Source organism: Pan troglodytes, chromosome 12 (genome assembly GCF_028858775.2).
Source record: "Pan troglodytes isolate AG18354 chromosome 12, NHGRI_mPanTro3-v2.0_pri, whole genome shotgun sequence".
NCBI lineage: Eukaryota > Metazoa > Chordata > Mammalia > Primates > Hominidae > Pan > Pan troglodytes.
The window spans coordinates 25,262,399-25,281,610 of record NC_072410.2 but is presented as its reverse complement, the minus strand read 5'-3'; the positions used below and the strand labels follow the sequence as shown (position 1 = coordinate 25,281,610).

At 36.4% G+C, this 19,212-nt stretch overlaps 1 protein-coding gene across 16 annotated transcripts in view; it reads right to left on the bottom strand.

Moving 5' to 3' along the window:
• Positions 1-19,212, bottom strand: part of TMEM131 (transmembrane protein 131) — a 241,376-nt gene that overhangs the window by 126,354 nt on the left and 95,810 nt on the right. For all 16 annotated transcript variants that reach the window (XM_515638.8, XM_016949046.4, XM_016949047.4 and 13 more), the window contains one exon: positions 4,395-4,463. In XM_515638.8, the coding sequence (XP_515638.3) occupies positions 4,395-4,463 (69 nt within the window). The remainder of the gene's footprint in view (positions 1-4,394; positions 4,464-19,212) is intronic.

The following is a 19,212-nucleotide window of genomic DNA, read 5'->3' as shown; positions in this document are numbered from 1 at the left end:
TGTGTCAACTGACCCTTGCTTGTACTGGAGTTCATCTACCCATTCACACTTCTTCCACAAATCTTCCACAATTTCTCTCAGCTCATGAGATTTCAGGTTCTCTATGACTAGTAACAGTCTCTATGAGAAATCCCATTTATTTCCTCACTTGTCATAGACTGATTCTTTTATTTCTTTAAGTTGCTCCTTGTTCATGACACCGAACTGTTCTCTAGGCTAAAGGTTAACTAAAATCTTTAATATTCTGTATATCCTTTCATTAGGACTCTCTCTTGAGGAAAGGAAATAGTCATGGTTGTGTTTAAATCATCAGTTTCAGCACTGATCACAAAATAAAAAGTTTAAAACAATTTAAAATAAGTGAATTTAACAAATATAATATACCCATAAATTTTGATGTTCTTTATTATAAAATAACAGAAAATTCAATGGAATTTTTTGAAGTATGCACAATATATTGTTATAAAAATGGTATATTGAGATAATATGGTTAGATTTTTGTAACTCAACAAATAAATACAGATGTTCCCCACTTTTCGTAGGTATTTTTAGTCTCAATTTCATTCATTTTGATTTTGATCTTACTTATTTCCTTCCACTAATTTTGAGGCTTTTGTTTGTTCTTTTCTAGTTCTTTAAGATGCATCATTAGGTTGTTTATTTGAAATCTTTCTAGTTTTTTGATGTAGGATTTATTGTTATATAAATTTGCCTCTTAATATTGCTTTTGCTGTGCCCCATAGGTTTTGGTATATTGTATTTCTATTTTCATTTGTCTCAAGAAATATTTTAGTTTACCATTTAATTTCTTCCTTCACCCATTGGTCATTCAGGAACATGTTGTTTGATTTTCACGTATTTGTAGTTTTGAATGTTCCTCTTGTTATCGATTTCTAGTTTTAAATTCCATTGTGGTCAGATAACATAGTTGATAAAATTAATTTAAAAAAATTTTTTTGAGATTCGTTTTGTGTCCTAACATATGATCAATCCTGAAGAATGCTTCATGTGTTGACGAAAGAAATGGTATTCTGCAGCTTTTTGGTGAAATGTTCTGTAAATGTCTGTTAGGTCCATTTAGTTGATGGTGTAGTTTAAATCCAATGCTTCTTTGTTGATTTTCTGTCTAGATGACCTGTCCAATGCTGAGAGTGGACTGCTGAAATCCCCAACTCTATTATTGTACTGGGGTCTATCTCTCCCTTTAGATCTAATAGTTGCTTTTTATATCTGGGTGCTCTAGTGCTAGGTGCATATATATTTCCAACTGTTATATTTTCTTGCTTAACTGATCCCTTTATCTCATAATGTCCTTCTTTGTTGCTTTTTATAGCTTTTTACTTGATGTCTGTTTGGCCTTATGTAAGTAATGCTACTCCTGCTGGCTTTTGGTTTCCATTTGGATGAAGTATCTTTTTCTTTCCCTTCACTCTCAGTCTGTATGACTTTACAGATGAGGTGAGTTTCTTACAGGCAGTATATAGTTGGGGTTTATCCATTCAGCCAATTTTTATCTTTTAGATGGGGGAACTGAACCCATTTACATTCAAGGTTATTGATAGGTAAAGACTTGTTCCTGTCATATTGTTCTCTGGATGTTTTATCTTTTGTTCTGTACTTCCTTTCTTATGGTTTTTCTGTGCTTGGGTGGTTTTCCACATTGATACGGTTTGATTCTTTTTCCTTTCTTTGTATTTGGGCTCTACCAGTGAATTTTATAGTTTCACATGTTTTCATAATGGTGGTTATTTTTTCATTTCCAGATATAAGACTCCCTTAAGCATTTCTTGTAAGGCCAGTCTAGCAGTGATGAATTCCCTTCATTTCTCCTTGTTTGTGAAAGATTTTAATTCTTTTTTATTTCTGAAATGTAGCTTTGCAGGGTATAGTGTTCTTGGCTCACAGGTCCCCCACCCCCACTTTGAGTATTTTTAATATATCATTTCATTCTTTCCTGGCCTGTAAGTTTTCTGCTGAGAAATCTGCTGTTAGTTTAATGGGAATTCCCTTATATGTGACTTGACACTTTTCTCTTGCTACTTTTAGAATTCTTTGCCTTTAACATCTGATAATTTGACTATAATGTGCCTCAGAGATAACCTGTTTGGGCTGACTCTAATTGGAATTCTTTGAGTTTACTGGACCTGGATGTCCATCTCAAATTTCAAGACTTGGGAAGTTTTCAGCTACTATTTCATTAAGTATGTTTTCTAAGCCTTTCTCCTTTCTCTTCTCCTTCTGGAATGACCATAATATATTTGTTCACTTCATGGTATACAATACATCCTGTAGGCTTTCTTCACCCTTTTTTCTTTTTTTGTCTGCCTGTGTCATTTCAAAAGATCTGTCTTCAAGTTCAGAAATTCTTTCTTCTGCTTGGTTTAGTCTATTGTTGAAGCTCTTGACTGTATTTTTTATTTCACTCATTGAATTCTTCAGCTCTAGGATTTCTGTTTGGTTCTTTGTTATGTTACCTGTCTCTTTGTTGAATTTCTTATTCAAATCATGAATTGTTTTCTTGATTTTGCTGAACTGTAAGTTTTCCTGTATCTCATTGAGATTCTTTAAGATTATTTTGAATTCTTTCTCTAGCATTTAGTATATTTTCTTATGATTGGGGTCTGTTACTGAAGAATTATTGTTTTCCTTTGGAGGCGTCATGTTTCCTTGCTTTTTTATGTTTGATGTGTCCCCATGTTGATTTCTATACATCTGGTAGAAAAGTCATTTCTTCCAATTTTATGGAGTACATTTCACAGGGAAAGACTTATTCGTATAAATGGGTCTTGGAGTGTCAGATTGGTGGGGTGCATTGGCTTTGGTGCATCTGTGTCTAGGTGGGCACTGTAGTGTAGTCTCTGTGTACTTTCCTCAGCTGTCAGTCACACTTGACGTCTGCAAGTATCTCAGTAGCCTAGGCTGAGAGAGTCTGTGGTGGTAGTGGTGCAGCTTTGTTGAGGGTGGGCTCACAAGGCTGTTTCTCAGGTCAGGGATGTGTGCATCCACACAGTGGGTCAGGCAGCTTGGAATCTGGCCAACTTAGGGTCTGGCTCTAAAACACAGGGCTGTTACTCTGGACAGGAGCACAAGCACGTGTTTAGTTGGATGGTGTGGGTGTATGCCTGCCAGGAGTAGCCTAAAGGGCTGTTTCTCAGGCCTAGCTATCTGTGAAACTGCTTTGTGATGTGTGGATTTATGTCACAGAGTTAAAACTTTCTTTTGACTCAGCAAGATGAAAAAACTCTTTTTGGAGAATCTGAGAAGGGACATATAGGAGCCCGCTGAGGCTGCTCAGCTGAACTGGGAGTTATGTTTGCCAGGGATGGCCCGCAGGGCTGTTTTTCAGGCGTGGGATGCAGTCTCATGGCTTCTCAGATGGCTTGGGTGTCTGTTGGCTTGGGGTGACCCATGAGGCTGTTTCTCAGGGTGGGGGTGCAGACACATGGGTGTTTAGTTGGCCTTGAAGTGTGTCTGCCCTATGGGGCTGTTTCTCAGGTCCAAGACACAGTTGCAAGTCTGCTCAGCTGGCCCGAGGATGTGTCTGCCAGGGGCAGCCTATGCAGCTGCTTCTCAGGTCCAGGATGTGAGCACAAAGCTGCTTGGCTGGCCTGGGGACATGTTTGCTAGTGGCGACCCACAGGGCTATTTCTTAGGCCTGACACAGGCACAGAGATGCTCAGCTGGTCTGGAGGTGTGTCTGCCAGTGGTTGTCCACAGGGCTGTTTTTCAGGCCCTGATTTCAGGTGCAGGGCCATTGGGCAGGCCAAGGAAATATCTTGGGGGTGCACTGTGGGGCTCTTTCTTAGGCGCTGAGTGCAGGTATGTAGCTGCTTTGCTGGCCCTTGGGTATATTAGCTGCTTAGAGGCCCGGGGGTCTCTCCTGCTTGGGGGAGGGTGTGCAGTGGTTTGCTTAGCTCATCAAGGCAGAGTTCTGTGAATGAACCATGTCTGTCTGTGCGTTTGCTTTTACCTGCCATTATGGGTTGGTGATAATACTATTTGGTGATATATAAGAGCTTGTCTATTAAAAGCACATATATTAAACAAATAGAATATATTTTATTCATAAGAAGATTTTTAAATAGTAAAAATAAAAATGATGTGCTAATCAAAACAGCTAACTATAAGTTCTTTGCTGTTTCCAAAGAGTCTCTGAACCAGAGACTACAACAAGTGAGTATTTTTCAAGCTTTAAAAGTTAATATTACATGTTAGACTCCTAATAGATACTTACTTCCCATTTTCAAACTGCATTCAGTATCATTTGTTTTCCTGATGACTAGAACATGTAACTTTCCCACATAGATGTAACACAGGCAAAAGACAAGACAAATGCATGTAAAATACATTTAATAGTTTAATGGGAAAGTACAGTCCAAAAATTTTAAACTTACTGTTCATGGAAATCCAGCATTGGTGGCTCAAATCGTATGGGCCTGCAATTCCCCCGGTAGAGAGATATACTGTAAATAAAAAGAAAACAACATAAGAAGCAATTCTTCAAAATATATGTTTCCCCAAACTCTATTCAGACAGCTGACTTTTGTCATAACAATGCCATTTTAAGAAAAATTGGGTCTAACAATCTATCAGAAATGTGCGTTACTTTTTAAATTAGCAGAAACCAATAAAGATTGCGTTTTAGAAAATGAAAAAGTGGGAGTATTTTTCTTCTTCAAAGGTATATGCAAATAGAAAATGCTCAGGCAGACTGAATGTTTAAATTTATTTGGTTGGTATAACTGGTAACGATATACTTTAATACGTCGCTTGGATTTTTTGATACATGTATGATGAATAAAGAGTTAATACAACTTACATACATTTAGCAGACAATATATGAAGACAAAAATCACAATCAGATTGTAACTAGAGTGGCAAAGGACTAAACAAAAATGGATTTGGGATACAAATTTCCAAGAATTGAAATATCTATTTCATCTGAGAGTTTGGAATACACTAGAACTGATCTCTGATGTCCTGGCCTCAATATTTCAGTAGCATCTTCTAACTAACCTACCTGATACCAGAACTTCTCAATAAAACAGATTTCTGCATAGCAAACCTCAGACAACATCAGGGCCTAACGCTGATATAAAACAAATGACTTTTGGTGGGGTAGGGGGAGTAGTGGTGGTGGTTCACATGCCTAAAGTGTCAGAAATTCAGTCAGAAAGTCAGAAATTCAGTCAGGCACTAAGTTTCAAAATAGTAGATTTTGATGTTTTTGTTCTAGGAAATGATGTCAGAGCAAAACCCATTTTGTGAGACTACTTTATTTCCATCATCACGGAAATTCATAGTAACGTAAGCTTTGAAATGATATAGTAATTTCATTCAGGATTCAGGAGTCAGAGGAAATATCCAGGATTTAGGAGATACAGGAAATAATTAGAAATAGACAAGGACATTCATAATATGGAGGAAATTTGGCTTTAATTCAATTCTATAAAGATTAAATAATCTGAGTAGTGGAATAATTTAGCTGAAGGTAATAAAATCCAAACATGTTTTTAGCCCTACCAATTTAGAACATTCTTTTGTGTAGCTTGAGAATCCCTCTGCATATGTTGAACAGAAAAGATGACAAACAAAAAAAGAAAGCAATCACCGAAAGTAAGATTATATTTTACTAAAGCACGAAACTAAAGACACCGGGACATGAAGGCACAATTCCTTGCAACACAGTGTTGGCATCTATTCCTTCTTGCTTTCTGCCCTGTCTGTTTCTTAGATGTTATGTAACAACAACATTCTTTGGTGCCTTTAAAACAAGAGATGCTCCTCAGCTCATCAGTTTCATTAGTATGAAACTCAAATTTACATAAATCTTAATCAAATCAAGGAAAAATAAAGTATAAGGCATAACTGTATGTCATTAATTCCTATATAATATTATATTCCTATATATAATATATATTCCTATAATGTAATATATATTCCTATATATTAATTCCATGGACTGTTTAGATGTTGGAGTAAAAGGAAATTAAGATACAGTGTTTTTCTCTCACAGAGCCAAGAGGCTGTTCTGCAAATTACAAATGGAAATGTCTAAAGTGGCCAGGTGGGATAAAAAAGTATATACCCCATCCATTCAATACAAATGTATGAATGTGTACTATATGCCAGTTACTGTCTATTGGCTGGGGCTACAGTGGGGAATAAAGAAAAGCACCTGCTCTCATGGCACTAACCTCCTAGTAGGGGGAACAAAAGTTGAATATATTAAGTGAAAATGTGTGTATAAAGAAAAATCAAACACGGCGGGGCTGTGTTTAGAACCGAAAATGCCTCTCTGAGGAGGGACACTGCTGCCAAGACCTGAACGACAGAGATCTAGGGGAAGAAAGTAGTAATGTATTTGGCGAGTTGAACAAGGAGGCTGAAGTGACCACTGTGCAGTGAGGGAGGAGTAGGAGGTAGGAGCTGAGCTCAGAGGTACAAGAGCCAGGTCTCCTTGTAGGAGTACAGATTATTCAAAGTGTAACAAACTACAGTGTTTTTGAGCAAGGAGTAGCATGATCTGACACATATCATAAGGTTAATTCTGGCTACTTTGTGAAGAACCAAGGAAGTTCCTGTAGGAACCCCACAGTGGGAAGCAGGGAAGTCCTGGAGTGCTCCAGGCAACTGGTGACAGCAGATACAATCTAGGGTGGCTGCAAGGGAGAGTAGCAAGCAGTGGCTGGTTTCTGAATATATTTGGAAGCTTGAGAAAACAGGTTGTGCTGATGGATTGATTTTGAGGGATCAAGGATAACTTATTCTAAGATTTTCACTGGATACACAGTCATGACATGGAAGGAGTGGGTTGGAAGTGGGAAGAGGTAGATTTTCAAGAGCATTGTTTTAGACATTTAAATTTAGATGTCTTATCTAGATGGAGATGTCATAAAGTAACTATACATGGATACTGTTCATATTAAAAAGTTACTAATTTTCACGTACTGATCTTATACCTAGTCACCTTGGTGAGTTTAATTCCAACAGTCTAGATTCTCTCATGATTTTCCACTGCTGCTATATGTGCTGCCAAAATGAGCACTATCTTGGATGATCACTGTAGACAAATCATCTGCAAGTAACAATTTGATTCTTCCTTTCAAATCCTTAGATAAGTTTTATTTTTTATGTCTTGTGCTAAGATCTCCTGTAAAATGCTTCAAAGATGTGATGTCCAGCAACTGTTACTGTGATATTTACAAAGTGCTCACAGAATGATATAGAAGAAACAGTACATCAAATATGATTCCCTCATAAATAAAAGCATATTTTCAAAACAATACCAGATCTACATCTAAGGAACAGTTTAATATCCGAGTGAGTACGATACAAGTTGACACAGGTACAATCCTATGTTAACCAAACCAAAAATGCAGTAACACAGCTGTCATGTCTCCACAGCTGATTCAAATGGTTCCTATCCACGTTTATTTAACATGGCACTGTTTAGTGCTTTATTAACAGAAAGCAAATGTCTGCAAATATGTAATATTGAAAAACAAACTAGGGAAGATGCAATATAAAGAGTGGTAGCCTTTGCTAATATCATTGCAGTTTTTTCCCTGATTTTTAAAATTATTATTATTACTATTTTTGAGAGACAGGGGTCTCGTTATGTTGCCCAAGCTGGTCTCAAACTCCTGTGTTAGAGCCTCCTGAGTAGCTGGGACTACAGATGCAGTATGCCAGTGTGCTGGGCTCGCCCTTTGACAATTTCAAAGCAACAAAATCTGAGACATTATGATAGCATATTGCATTATTTTATGCTTTCTGCAACGATTACACATGTTCTGAAGTGTCAATACAATTGGTTTTATAAATTTTCACTAAAATCTTATTTATATGGAGATGAATGAAGACTGTTTTCTGATTTCAAGCTAGGAAACAACTGAAGAGATACAAGAAATCTTGTGGGAAATGGTCATACTGCTTGTTGAACTGTCAGGTCAAAGTTGAGCAGGAAACTCCCAAATCAAACATATGGGCTTCTTGGGTCTCTGGGAGTTTAAAATGTTTTCCTAGGATCAACTACTACCTAAATAAAAGATACTCTTTGGCCCAGCATTTTTAAAACAATTGTTTGTGATGTATCTGCATCATAAACACCTACAATGTTTGTGGAAATGCAGATTCTGGGGCCCCACCTCCAGAATCTAATTCCTTGTAAGCAGAATGGACCCCAGAAACCTGCATTTTTAAGCACCCTCACGTTTAGGAGCCACTATTTTGCATCTTGATCCACAAACATTACAGCCACAAATAAGAGGTGGGGAAGGAAGTGCCTTAACCAGTAAAACTATCAAAGTCACCAGCAGTTTAAATTGATTTCAAATATGATTTTTATTAAAGAGCCAGCTAAATAAACAGTGATTTAAAAGAAATGAATAAGACTTCTCCTATATGATATATATTCTCCCATAAACACATTTTTAATTTGCACTTCCCTAATGATGAATAATGTTGACCATCTTTCCATTTACTTGGTGTACAATTAGGTATCTTTTGTAAACGTCTGTGGAAAGTTTTTTAACTGGGATGTCTGTCTTATTATTCAGTTGTAAGAGTTCTCTGTTATGTGCTGCAAATATTTTTACCCTGGTCCTGGTTTACCTTTTCCTTTTATTAATGGTGTCTTTTGAAGAGCCTAAGTTTTAAATTCTGATGAGGTCGAAATGATGATCACTTTTTCTTTTTTGAGATAGGGTCTCACTCTGTCGCCCATGCTGGAGTGCAGTTAGTGGTCCAATCATGGGTCACTGCAGCCTTGACCTCCTGGGCTCAAGCCACCCTCTTGCTTCATCCTCCCAAGCAGCTGGGACTACAGATACACACCACAACTAGCTAATTTATTATTATTTTTTGTAGATACAGGGTGTCACTATGTTCCCCAGGCTAGTTTCAAACTCCTAGTCTCAAGTGATCCTCTCACTGCAGCCTCCCAAAGTGTTAGAATTATAGGCGTGAGCCACTGTGCCCGGCGTCATTTTTTCTTTTATGGTATGTGTTTTTGGTATTTTAAAGCTTTGTCCAGTTTGCAAATATTTCTATGAAAAGCTTGGTTTTATCCTAAAAGTTTTACACCTTTAACTTTTAGACATGAGCCTATTTATTATTGTCTGTTTTAAGTTAATTGTGGCGATGGTGTGAGTTAAAGATTAAAGTTCACTTTTTCTTTCTCTGTAAATATCCAGTAGGCCTAGTATCATTTGTTGAAAAAGACTTTTTTTTAAATATACTTTAAATTCTGGGGTACATGTGCAGAACGTGAAGTTTTGTTACACAGGTATACATGTGCCATGGTGGTTTGCTGCACCCATCAACCCATCACCTGTATTAGGTACTTCTCCTAATGCTATCCCTCCCCTAGCCGCCCAACCCCCGACAGGCGTGTGATGTTCCCCTCCCTGTGTCCATGTGTTCTCATTGTTCAACTCCCACTTATGAGTGAGAACATGAGGTGTTTGGTTTTCTGTTCTTGTGTTAGTTTGCTGAGAATGATGGTTTCCAGCTTCATCCATGTCCCTGCAAAGGGCATGAACTCACCCTTTTTAATGGCTGCATAGTATTCCATGGTGTATATGTGCCACATTTTCTTTATCCACTCTATCATTGATGGACATTTGGGTTGGTTCCAAGTCTTTGCTATAGTGAGTAGTGCTGTAATAAACACATGTGTGCATGTGTCTTTATAGCAGAATGATTTATAGTCCTTTGGGTATATACCCAGTAATGGGATTGCTGGGTCAAATGGTATTTCTAGTTCTAGGTCCCTGAGGAATCACCACACTGTCTTCCACAATGGTTGAACTAATTTACACTCCCACCAACAGCGTAAAAGCGTTCCTATTTCTCCACATCCTCTCCAGCATCTGTCATTTCCTGACTTTTTAATGATCGCCATTCTAACTGGCATGAGATGGTATCTCACTGTAGTTTTGATTTGCATTTCTCTAATGACCAGTGATGATGAGCTTTTTTTAATATGTTTGTTGGCTGCATAAATGTCTTCTTTTGAGAAGTGTCTGTTCATATCCTTCACCCACTTTTTGATGGTTTTTTTCTTGTAAATTTAAGTTCTTTGTAGATTCTAGATATTAGCTCTTTGTCAGATAGATTGCAAAACTTTTCTCCCATTCTGTAGGCTGCCTGTTCACTCTGATGATAGTGCCTTTTGCTGTGCAGAAACTCTTTAGTTTAATTAGATCCCATGTGTCAATTTTGGCTTTTGCTGCCATTGCTTCTGGTGTTTTAGACATGAAGTCTTTGCCCATGCCTACGTCCTGAATGGTATTGCCTAGGTTTTCTTCTAGGATTTTTATGGTTTTAGGTTTTAAGTTTTAAGTCTTTAATCCATCTTGAGATAATTTTTGTATAAGGTATAACAAAAGGGTCCAGTTTCAGTTTTCTGCATATGGCTAGCCAGTTTTCCCAACATCATTTATTAAATAGGGAATCCTTTCTCCATTGCTTGTTTTTGTCAGGTTTGTCAAAAGATCAGATGGTTGTAGATGTGTGGTGTTATTTCTGAGGCCTCACTTCTGTTCTATTGGTTTATGTATCTGTTTTGGTACCAGTACCATGCTGTTGTGGTTACTGCAGCCTTGCAGAATAATTTGAAGTCAGGTAGCATGATGCCTCTAGCCTTGTTCTTTTTGCTTAGAGTTGTCTTGGCTACGTGGGTTCTTTTTTCGTTCCATATGAAGTTTAAAGTAGTTTTTTTCAATTCTGTGAAGAAAAGTCAATAGTAGCTTGATGGGGACAGCACTGAATCTATAAATTACTTTGGGCAGTATGGCCATTTTCACGATATTGATTCTTCCTATCCATGAGCATGGAATGTTTTTCCATTTGTTTGTGTCCTCTCTTAATTTCCTTGAGCAGTGGTTTGTAGTTCTTCTTGAAGACGTCCTTCATATCCCTTGTAAGTTGGATTCCTAGGTATTTTGTTCTCTTTGTAGCAACTGTGAATGGGAGTTACTCATGATTTGGCTGTCTGTTATTAGTGTATAGGAACGCTTGTGATTTTTGCACAGTGAAGTATCCTGAGACTTGGCTGAAGTTGCTTATCAGCTTAAGGATATTTTGAGCTGAGATGATGGGGTTTTGTAAATATACCATCATTTCATCTGCAAACAGAGACAACTTGACTTCCTCCTTTCCTATTTGAATACTCTTTATTTCTTTCTCTTGCCTGACTGCCCTGGCCAGAACTTCCAATACTGTGTTGAATAGGGGTGGTGAGACAAGGCATCCTTGTCTTGTGCCAGTTTTCAAAGGGAATGCTTCCAGTTTTTGCCCATTCAGCTTGATACTTGCTGTTGGTTTGTCATAAATAGCTCTTATTAGTTTGAGATATGTTCCATCAATACCTAATTTATTGACAGTTTTTAGCATGAAGGGGTGTTGAATTTTGTCGAAGGCCTTTTCTGCATCTATTGAGATAGTCATGTGGTTTTTGTCATTGGTTCTGTTTATGTGATGGATTACGTTTATTGATTTGCATATGTTGAACCAGCCTTACATCCTAGGGATGAAGCCGACTTGATCGTGGTAGATAAGCCTTTTGGTGTGGTGCTGGATTTGGTTTGCCAGATTTTATTGAGGCTTCTCGCATCGATGTTCATTAGGGATATTTGCCTGAAATTTTCTTTTTTTGCTGTGTCTCTGCCAGGTTTTGGATCAGACGATGTTGGCCTCATAAAATGAGTTAAGGAGGATTCTCTCTTTTTCTATTGATTGGAATAGTTTCAGAAGGAATGGTACCAGCTCCTCTTTGTACCTCTGGTTGAATTTGGTTGTGAATCTGTCTGGTCTTGGACTTTTTTTGGTTGGTAGGCTATTAATCACTGCCTCAATTTCAGAACTTGTTATTGGTCTATTCAGGGATTCGACTCCTTCCTGATTTAGACTTAGGAGGGTGTATGTGTCCAAGAATTTATCCATTTCTTCTAGGTTTTCTAGTTTATTTGCGTAGAGGTGTTTATAGTATTCTCTGATGGTAGTTTTTTATTTCTGTCGGATAAATGGTGATATCCCCTTTATCATTTTTTTATTGCATCGATTTGATTCTTCTCTCTTTTCTTCTTTATTAGTCTGGCTAGTGATTTATTTTGTTGGTCTTTTCAAAAACACAGCTCCTGGATTCATTGATTTTTTGAAGGGTTTTTTGTGTCTCTATCTCCTTCAGTTCTGCTCTGATCTTAGTTATTTCTTATCTTCTGCTAGATTTTGAATTTGTTTGCTTTTGCTTCTCTAGTTCTTTTAATTTTGATGTTATGGTGTCGATTCTAGATCTTTCCTGCTTTCTCTTGTGAGCATTTAGTGCTATAAATTTCCCTCTGCACATTGCTTTAAATGTGTCCCGGAGATTCTGGTACATTGTGTCTTTGTTCTCATTGGTTTCAAAGAACATCTTTTTTCTGCCTTCATTTCATTATTTACCCAGTAGTCATTCAGGAGCAGGTTGTTCAACTTCCCTGTAGTTGTGCAGTTTTAAGTGAGTTTCTTAATCCTGAGTTCGAATTTGATTGCACTGTGATCTGAGAAACTGTTTGTTATGATTTCTGTTATTTTGCATATGTTGAGGAGTGTTTTCCTTCCAATTATGTGGTCAATTTTAGAATAAGTGTGATCTGGTGCTGAGAAGAATGTATATTCTGTTGATTAGGGGTGGAGAGTTCTGCAGATGTCTATTAGGTTCGCTTGGTCCAGAGCTGAGTTCAGGTCCTGAATATCCTTGTTAATTTTCTGTCTCGTTGATCTGTCGAATATTGGCAGTGGGTGTTAAAGTCTCCCACTATTATTGTGTGGGAGTTTAAGTCTCTTTGTAGGTCTCTAAGAACTTGCTTTATGAATCTGGGTGCTCCTGTATTGGGTGCATATATATTTAGGATAGTTAGCTCTTCTTGTTGCATTGATCCCTTTGCCATTATGTAATGCCCTTCTTTGTCTCTTTTGATCTTTGTTGGTTTCAAGTCTGTTTCATCAGAGACGAGGATTGTAACCCCTGCTGAAAAGGAGTATTCTTGTGCCATTGAATTACCTTGACACATCTGGACAAGAAGTTTTAAACTTGATCTTCAAAACATGTAGTTTAAATCTTCTGATGTTTATTCTTTTTAAAACTTGTTTGGTCTATTCTAGATGCTTAACGTTTTCCATCTAATCTTGAAAAGCAGCTTATCAATTTCTAAAAAAAAAAATTGTCTGTTGAAATTTCTATTGGAATTGCTTAATCTAAAACTGATCTGGGGAGAATTATCATCTTCACAGTCTTCCAATCCATGAACGCGGAATCTTTCTCAATATATCTAGGAGTTCTTTAATTACTCTATTATATTACAGTTTTCAGTGTACAGGTCTCAACATTTTTTTTGTTAAATTTATCCCAAAGTATGCAGTGATTTATGCCATTGTAAATCACATTTTTCTACAACATTTTATTTTTGTACTTGTTATGAAGAAATCAGTTACTTCTGATTACTGACTGTATTACTTTTTGGTATATTCCTTAGGACTTTCTATGTACACAATCACATGGTTTGTAGACAAAATCCTTTTTGTTTTTCCTTTCCAATCAGATGGCTCTTATTTCTGTTTCTTGTCTTAATATAATGAGTACCACATCCAGTACAATGTTTAATGTCAGTGATGAAAGTGGACATCCTTGCCACTTTCCCAATCTTAGAAAGAAAGCATTCAATCTTTTACCATTAATACCATGTTAACTGTTACTTTTCCATAGATACTCTTTATCAGGTTAAAGACATTCTTCTCTATTCTTAATGTGCTGAACAGATGCTGAATGTGGTCACAGGCTTTTTCTACATCTATTCAAATAATTACAAAGGCGTTTAAAATTTTGTTAACAAGAAAAATTATATTGTTTTCAAATAATAATCTTGCATTCCTAGGATAAACCCCTGTTGGCCATGATGCATTACCCTGTTATCACGTTTCTGGATTTGATTTGCTAATATTCTGTTAGAGATTTCTGAATATATGTTTGAAGAGATGTCGCTTCTAGCTTTCTTTAATGCCTGCAATAATCACCTCATAAAACGTGTAAGGAAGGACATTCTATTCCTCTTTTCTAAAAGCGTTTATGTAAGACTAGTAATTTTTCACTAGGTGTCTGATCGAATTTACCAGTTTAGTCATATGAGCCTGCAGTTTTCTTTGTGGAAAGGTTTAAAACTGTAAATTCTATGTCTTTAACAGATATTTAAAAACTAATTTTCTAATTCTCTCTTGGTTAGTTTTAATAATTTGTATCTTTCAAGTATTTGACCACTTCATCTAAATTGCTGAATTTGAGAATGAAGGGATTCATAATTTCTCTTATTCTTTGAATGTTCATAAGATCTGTAGTGATATCCCCTATTTCATTACTGATTTTTTTTGTCTGCCTTTCTAACCAATCTAGCTACATTCAAAGAATCAGTTTTTGTTTACATTGATTTTTTTTCACTTTCTATTTAATTGATTTCTAGTATATCCTTTATTTTCTTCTATTTAAAGTTGATGCTCTATGTCTTAAACTGGAAATGTAAATTGTTCATTATAAAATTTTTCTTCTATCTGATATAAACTTTTAAAGCTATAAATGTCTATTTAAATACTGCTTTGGCTAAATTCCAGAAAACTTGGTATGTTGTTCTATGAATTGAATTCTCCCCCACCCCACCCGCTACCTCCAAAATTCACATATTGAAGCCCTAATACCCACTATGACTATTATGTGGAGACAGGGTCTATAAGCAAGCAATTAAGGTTAAATGAGGTTATAATGGTGGGGGCCCTAATATAATGGGATTAGTATCCTTACGAAAAGAGACACCAGAAAGCCCCCATGCACACATGTGCACAAAGAGGGCATGTGAGTTACACAGTGGAATGGCTGCCACCTACAAGCTAGGAAAACAGGTCTCAGTGTAAAGTGACTACGCTGACACCTGATTTCAGACTTCCAGATTCCAAACTGTGAGAAAATAAATGTCTATTGTTTAAGCCACCCAGTTTATGGTATTTTGTTACGGCAGTCTAGCCCAAGCAGACTAAGATATGTTATACTTTTGTTTTCAAAGCATTTTCTAATATCCCTTATGATTTCTTTCTTAACCCATGAGTACTGAAAAGCTTCTGGTTTAATTTCTAATTATAAAATATCTGGATTTTCATTGTTACTGATTTCTAATTTAATTTTGCTCTAATCAGAGAGTATAATCTATATAATCTGCTCTTGGTGGATGTAGTGTTTAATAAATACCTATTAGGTCAAGTTACTTAATAGTGTTCTTCAAATCTACACCCTTACTGATTTTCCATCTATTTTATCAGTTACTAACAGATGAATGTTGAAATCTTCCCTTAGTTTTATTCATTTTTTTCCTTCACGTACTTTAAAGCTCCAATATTAGAATCTGGGATTGTTGTATCTACCTGGGGAACTGTCTCCTTCATAATTGTAAAATGTCCTTCTTTATCTCTGATAATATTCCCTGTCCTAAAGTCTACTTTGTCTGAGAGTAACATAACCACTCCAGCATCTTAAAGATTAGTGTTTACTTGTTTTCCTAGGTCTTTTTACATTTAACCTACTTGCATACTTACGAAGAAGTGCATTTCCTCAAAATCAAGACTACTGATGAACAGGAGAAGACACTTGCAAAATAGGACTAATATCTCCAATATATAAAGAACTCTTAACTGAATCAGAAAAAATTAAAAGCACTATAGAAAAATGGGTAGAACAGATATGAACAGACAACATCAAGAGACAAATATAAGCATGGCTCTTAAATACCAGGAGATGGTTAACCTCACACATAATTAAAGACAAACTAAAACTACACTGTGATAAAATTTCTGACCTATCAGATCAGCAAAAATAAAAAATGTAACACATTCTGTTGGAAAGGATGTGGGAAACAGGCACTTTTTTTCACCAATGAGGGAATGCAAGGTGGCACAGACCTTGAAGGAGAATCTGGCAATGCTTAATGAAACAATGTCAGCATTTACTTTTGACTCACCAACCCCACTTCCAGGAATTTATCCTAAACATAAACTTTATATCTATCCCTTTCCCTATTTGACAAGTGAAAACTGTATATATTTATGATGTACAACATATTTTAAAATATGTACACACTGTAGAATGGCTACATTGAGCTAATGCATGCATTACCTCACATAGTTGTCATTTTTTATGGTAAGAACACAAAATCTACTCTCTCAGCAATTTTCAAGTACACAATACAGATGCTTCTTGACTTATGATGAGGTGACATACCAATAAATCCATCATAAGTTGAAAATCACAAGTCAAAAATGTATTTAATACACCAACTTACTTTTAAGGTAGCCTAGTCTCCCCTTAAACATGCTCAGAACACTTACATCAGACTACTGTTGGGCAAAGTCATCTGGTAACATGGTACAGGTAGAGTATCAGTCGTTTACTCTCTGGATTGTGTGGCTGACTGAAAGCTGCAAGAGTATTGTACAGCTAGCCCAGGAAAGATCAAAATTCAAAATGTGAAATACTGTTTCTACTGAACATATACTGTGCTTTGGCACCATCATGAAGTCCAAAAACTGCTAAGCTGAACTTACACCTTCTAACTGAAATTTTGTGTCTTTTGACTAACATCTCTCAAATCTCCCTGGTCCCCACCCTCAAGCTCTGGTAACCACCATTCTACTCTCTGCTTCTATATTCTCCATTTAAGTGAGATCATGCATTATTCATCTTTCTGTACTTGGCTTATCACATTTAACATAATGTCCTCCAAGTTCATCCATGTTGTCATAAATGACAGGATTTCCTTATTTTTTAAGGCTTAATAGTATTCCACTATATATGTGTGGAATACTATTAAGAATCCACACAGACACACACACATACACCCCCACATTTTCATTATCCATGTGTCCACTGATGAACACTTAGGTTGATTCCTCCCTGTCGTGGCTATTGTGAATAATGCTTCAATGAACATGAGAATGCAGCTATCTCTTTGACATAATTATTTCATTTCTCTTGTATATATACCTAGTTATGAATTTGCTGGATCACATAGCAGTTCTATTTTTAATTTTTTTTAGCAACTGCCACACTGTTTTCCATAATAGCTATACTAATTTACATTCCCACCAACAGTGAACCAGGGTTCCCTTTTCTACACATTCTTGGTCAATATTTGTTATCTTTTGTCTTTTTGATGACAGCCTTTCTAACAGGTGTGAGATGATAATGCATCTTTGTTTTGATTAGCATTCCTGATGACTGGCCATGCAGAGCATTTCTTCATATAACCGTTAGTCATTTCTAAACATATACATTCAACAATACAAATTACAGCTACACTTATCTTTTGATTGAGCAATTCAAGTTGTAGGAATTTACCCTGAATATAACCTTCAAAAATATGAAAATACATACACAAGAGATTATTCTTTGAAGCACTGTTTGCAATTGCAAAATACGGGAAACAAATGAAATGCTCATATATAGGACAGTGGGTAAAAAAATAATGGCACAAAAGTAAATTTTTTAAATGGGGATATTTTTGTTGCTTATGCTTTTGAGATCTTAGCCCTAAAATCTTAGCCTACATCAATGTCTTGGAACATTTCCTCTACGTTTTCTTCAAGTAGTTTTATAGTTTCAGGTCTTAGATATAAGTCTTTAATCCATTTTGAGTTGATTTTTGTATATGGTGAGAGATAAGAGTTGACCCAGCAATTCCACTACTGGCTATTTATCCAAAGGGAAAGAAATCAGTATTTCAAAGATACACCTGCAACCCCATGTTTACCGTAGCACTATTCACAGTAGCAAAGATATGAAATCAACCTAAGTGTCCATCAATGGATGAACAAAGAAAATAGGTATATATTAAACACAATGGAATATTATTCAGCCATAAAAAACAATAAAATCCTGTTATTTTCAGCAACATAGATGGAACTGGAGTTTATGTTAAGTGAAATAGGCAAGGCACTGAAAAGCAAATATTGCATGTTCTGACTCATAGAAGGGAGCTAAAAAAGTTTATCTTGTGAAGGTAAAGAGTAGAATGACAGTCACCAGAGGCTGGGAAGCATTTGCTTTTTGGTGTGAGAGGGAGGATGAAGAGAGGTAGGCTACTGGGCTCAAGTATACAGTTATTAACAGACAGTAGGAATAAGCCCTAGTTTTTAACAGCAGGGCAGAGTGACTGTAGTTAGCAACCATATATTGCATATTTCAAAGTCACTAGAAGAGAAGATTGGAAATGTTCCTAACACAAAGAAATGATAAATGTTCAAGGTGATGCATATCCTAAACACCCTGATTTGATCATTACACAGTCTACGCATGTATCAAACTATCATATGTACCCCATCAATATGTATTATGCAATAATAAAAAAAAATTTTTAAGTAGAGTAAAAATCCTAAATGGGATACAGAGAGAAACAAATAAACTAAACTTCATTTAAAATGTACAACACAGATGGGTGTGGGGGTGGGAGAAGGATGAAGAGAAAGATGAAGAACATTATAACCCATGTAAATTTAGAATACAGTATTTTGACAATATACACTCAGACTAAAGAAAAAACATGAACTCTAAACAGACACCGTACTCTTTTTTTATGGCTGTATCAGTTAACAATTTTGAAACTAATTTATCTGTATTCTAGGATTGAACAAATCAATACACTTACTGTAGACAGATAACTGGAGCCAGATTTCTCATTGTTGGAGAATGGACAGAAACAGAATAGACAGAACACTGGTTTTGTATCAAAATTGGAGGCATCAGTAACTCATGGTTTTTAATATACACAGATACAAGAATAGGAATATGTTTGTGTATACTGTACATATTTATACACATAAACATTTTCTTCCTTTTACTAAGAGTCTAGAGATAATGACACCTCACTAATGATGACACCACTTGTGATGGTTAATACTGACTGTTAACTTGATTAGATTGAAGGATATGATACAAAGTATTAATCCTGGGTGTGTCTGTGTGGGTGTTGCCAAAAAGAGATTAACATCTGAGTCAGTGGGCTGGGGAAGGCAGATCCACCCTTAATCTGGTGGGCACAATCTAATCAGCTTCCAGCAAATATAAAGCAGGCAGGAAAACATGAAAAGAGAGATGGGCCTAGCCTCCAAGCCTACATCTTTCTCCTGTGCTGGATG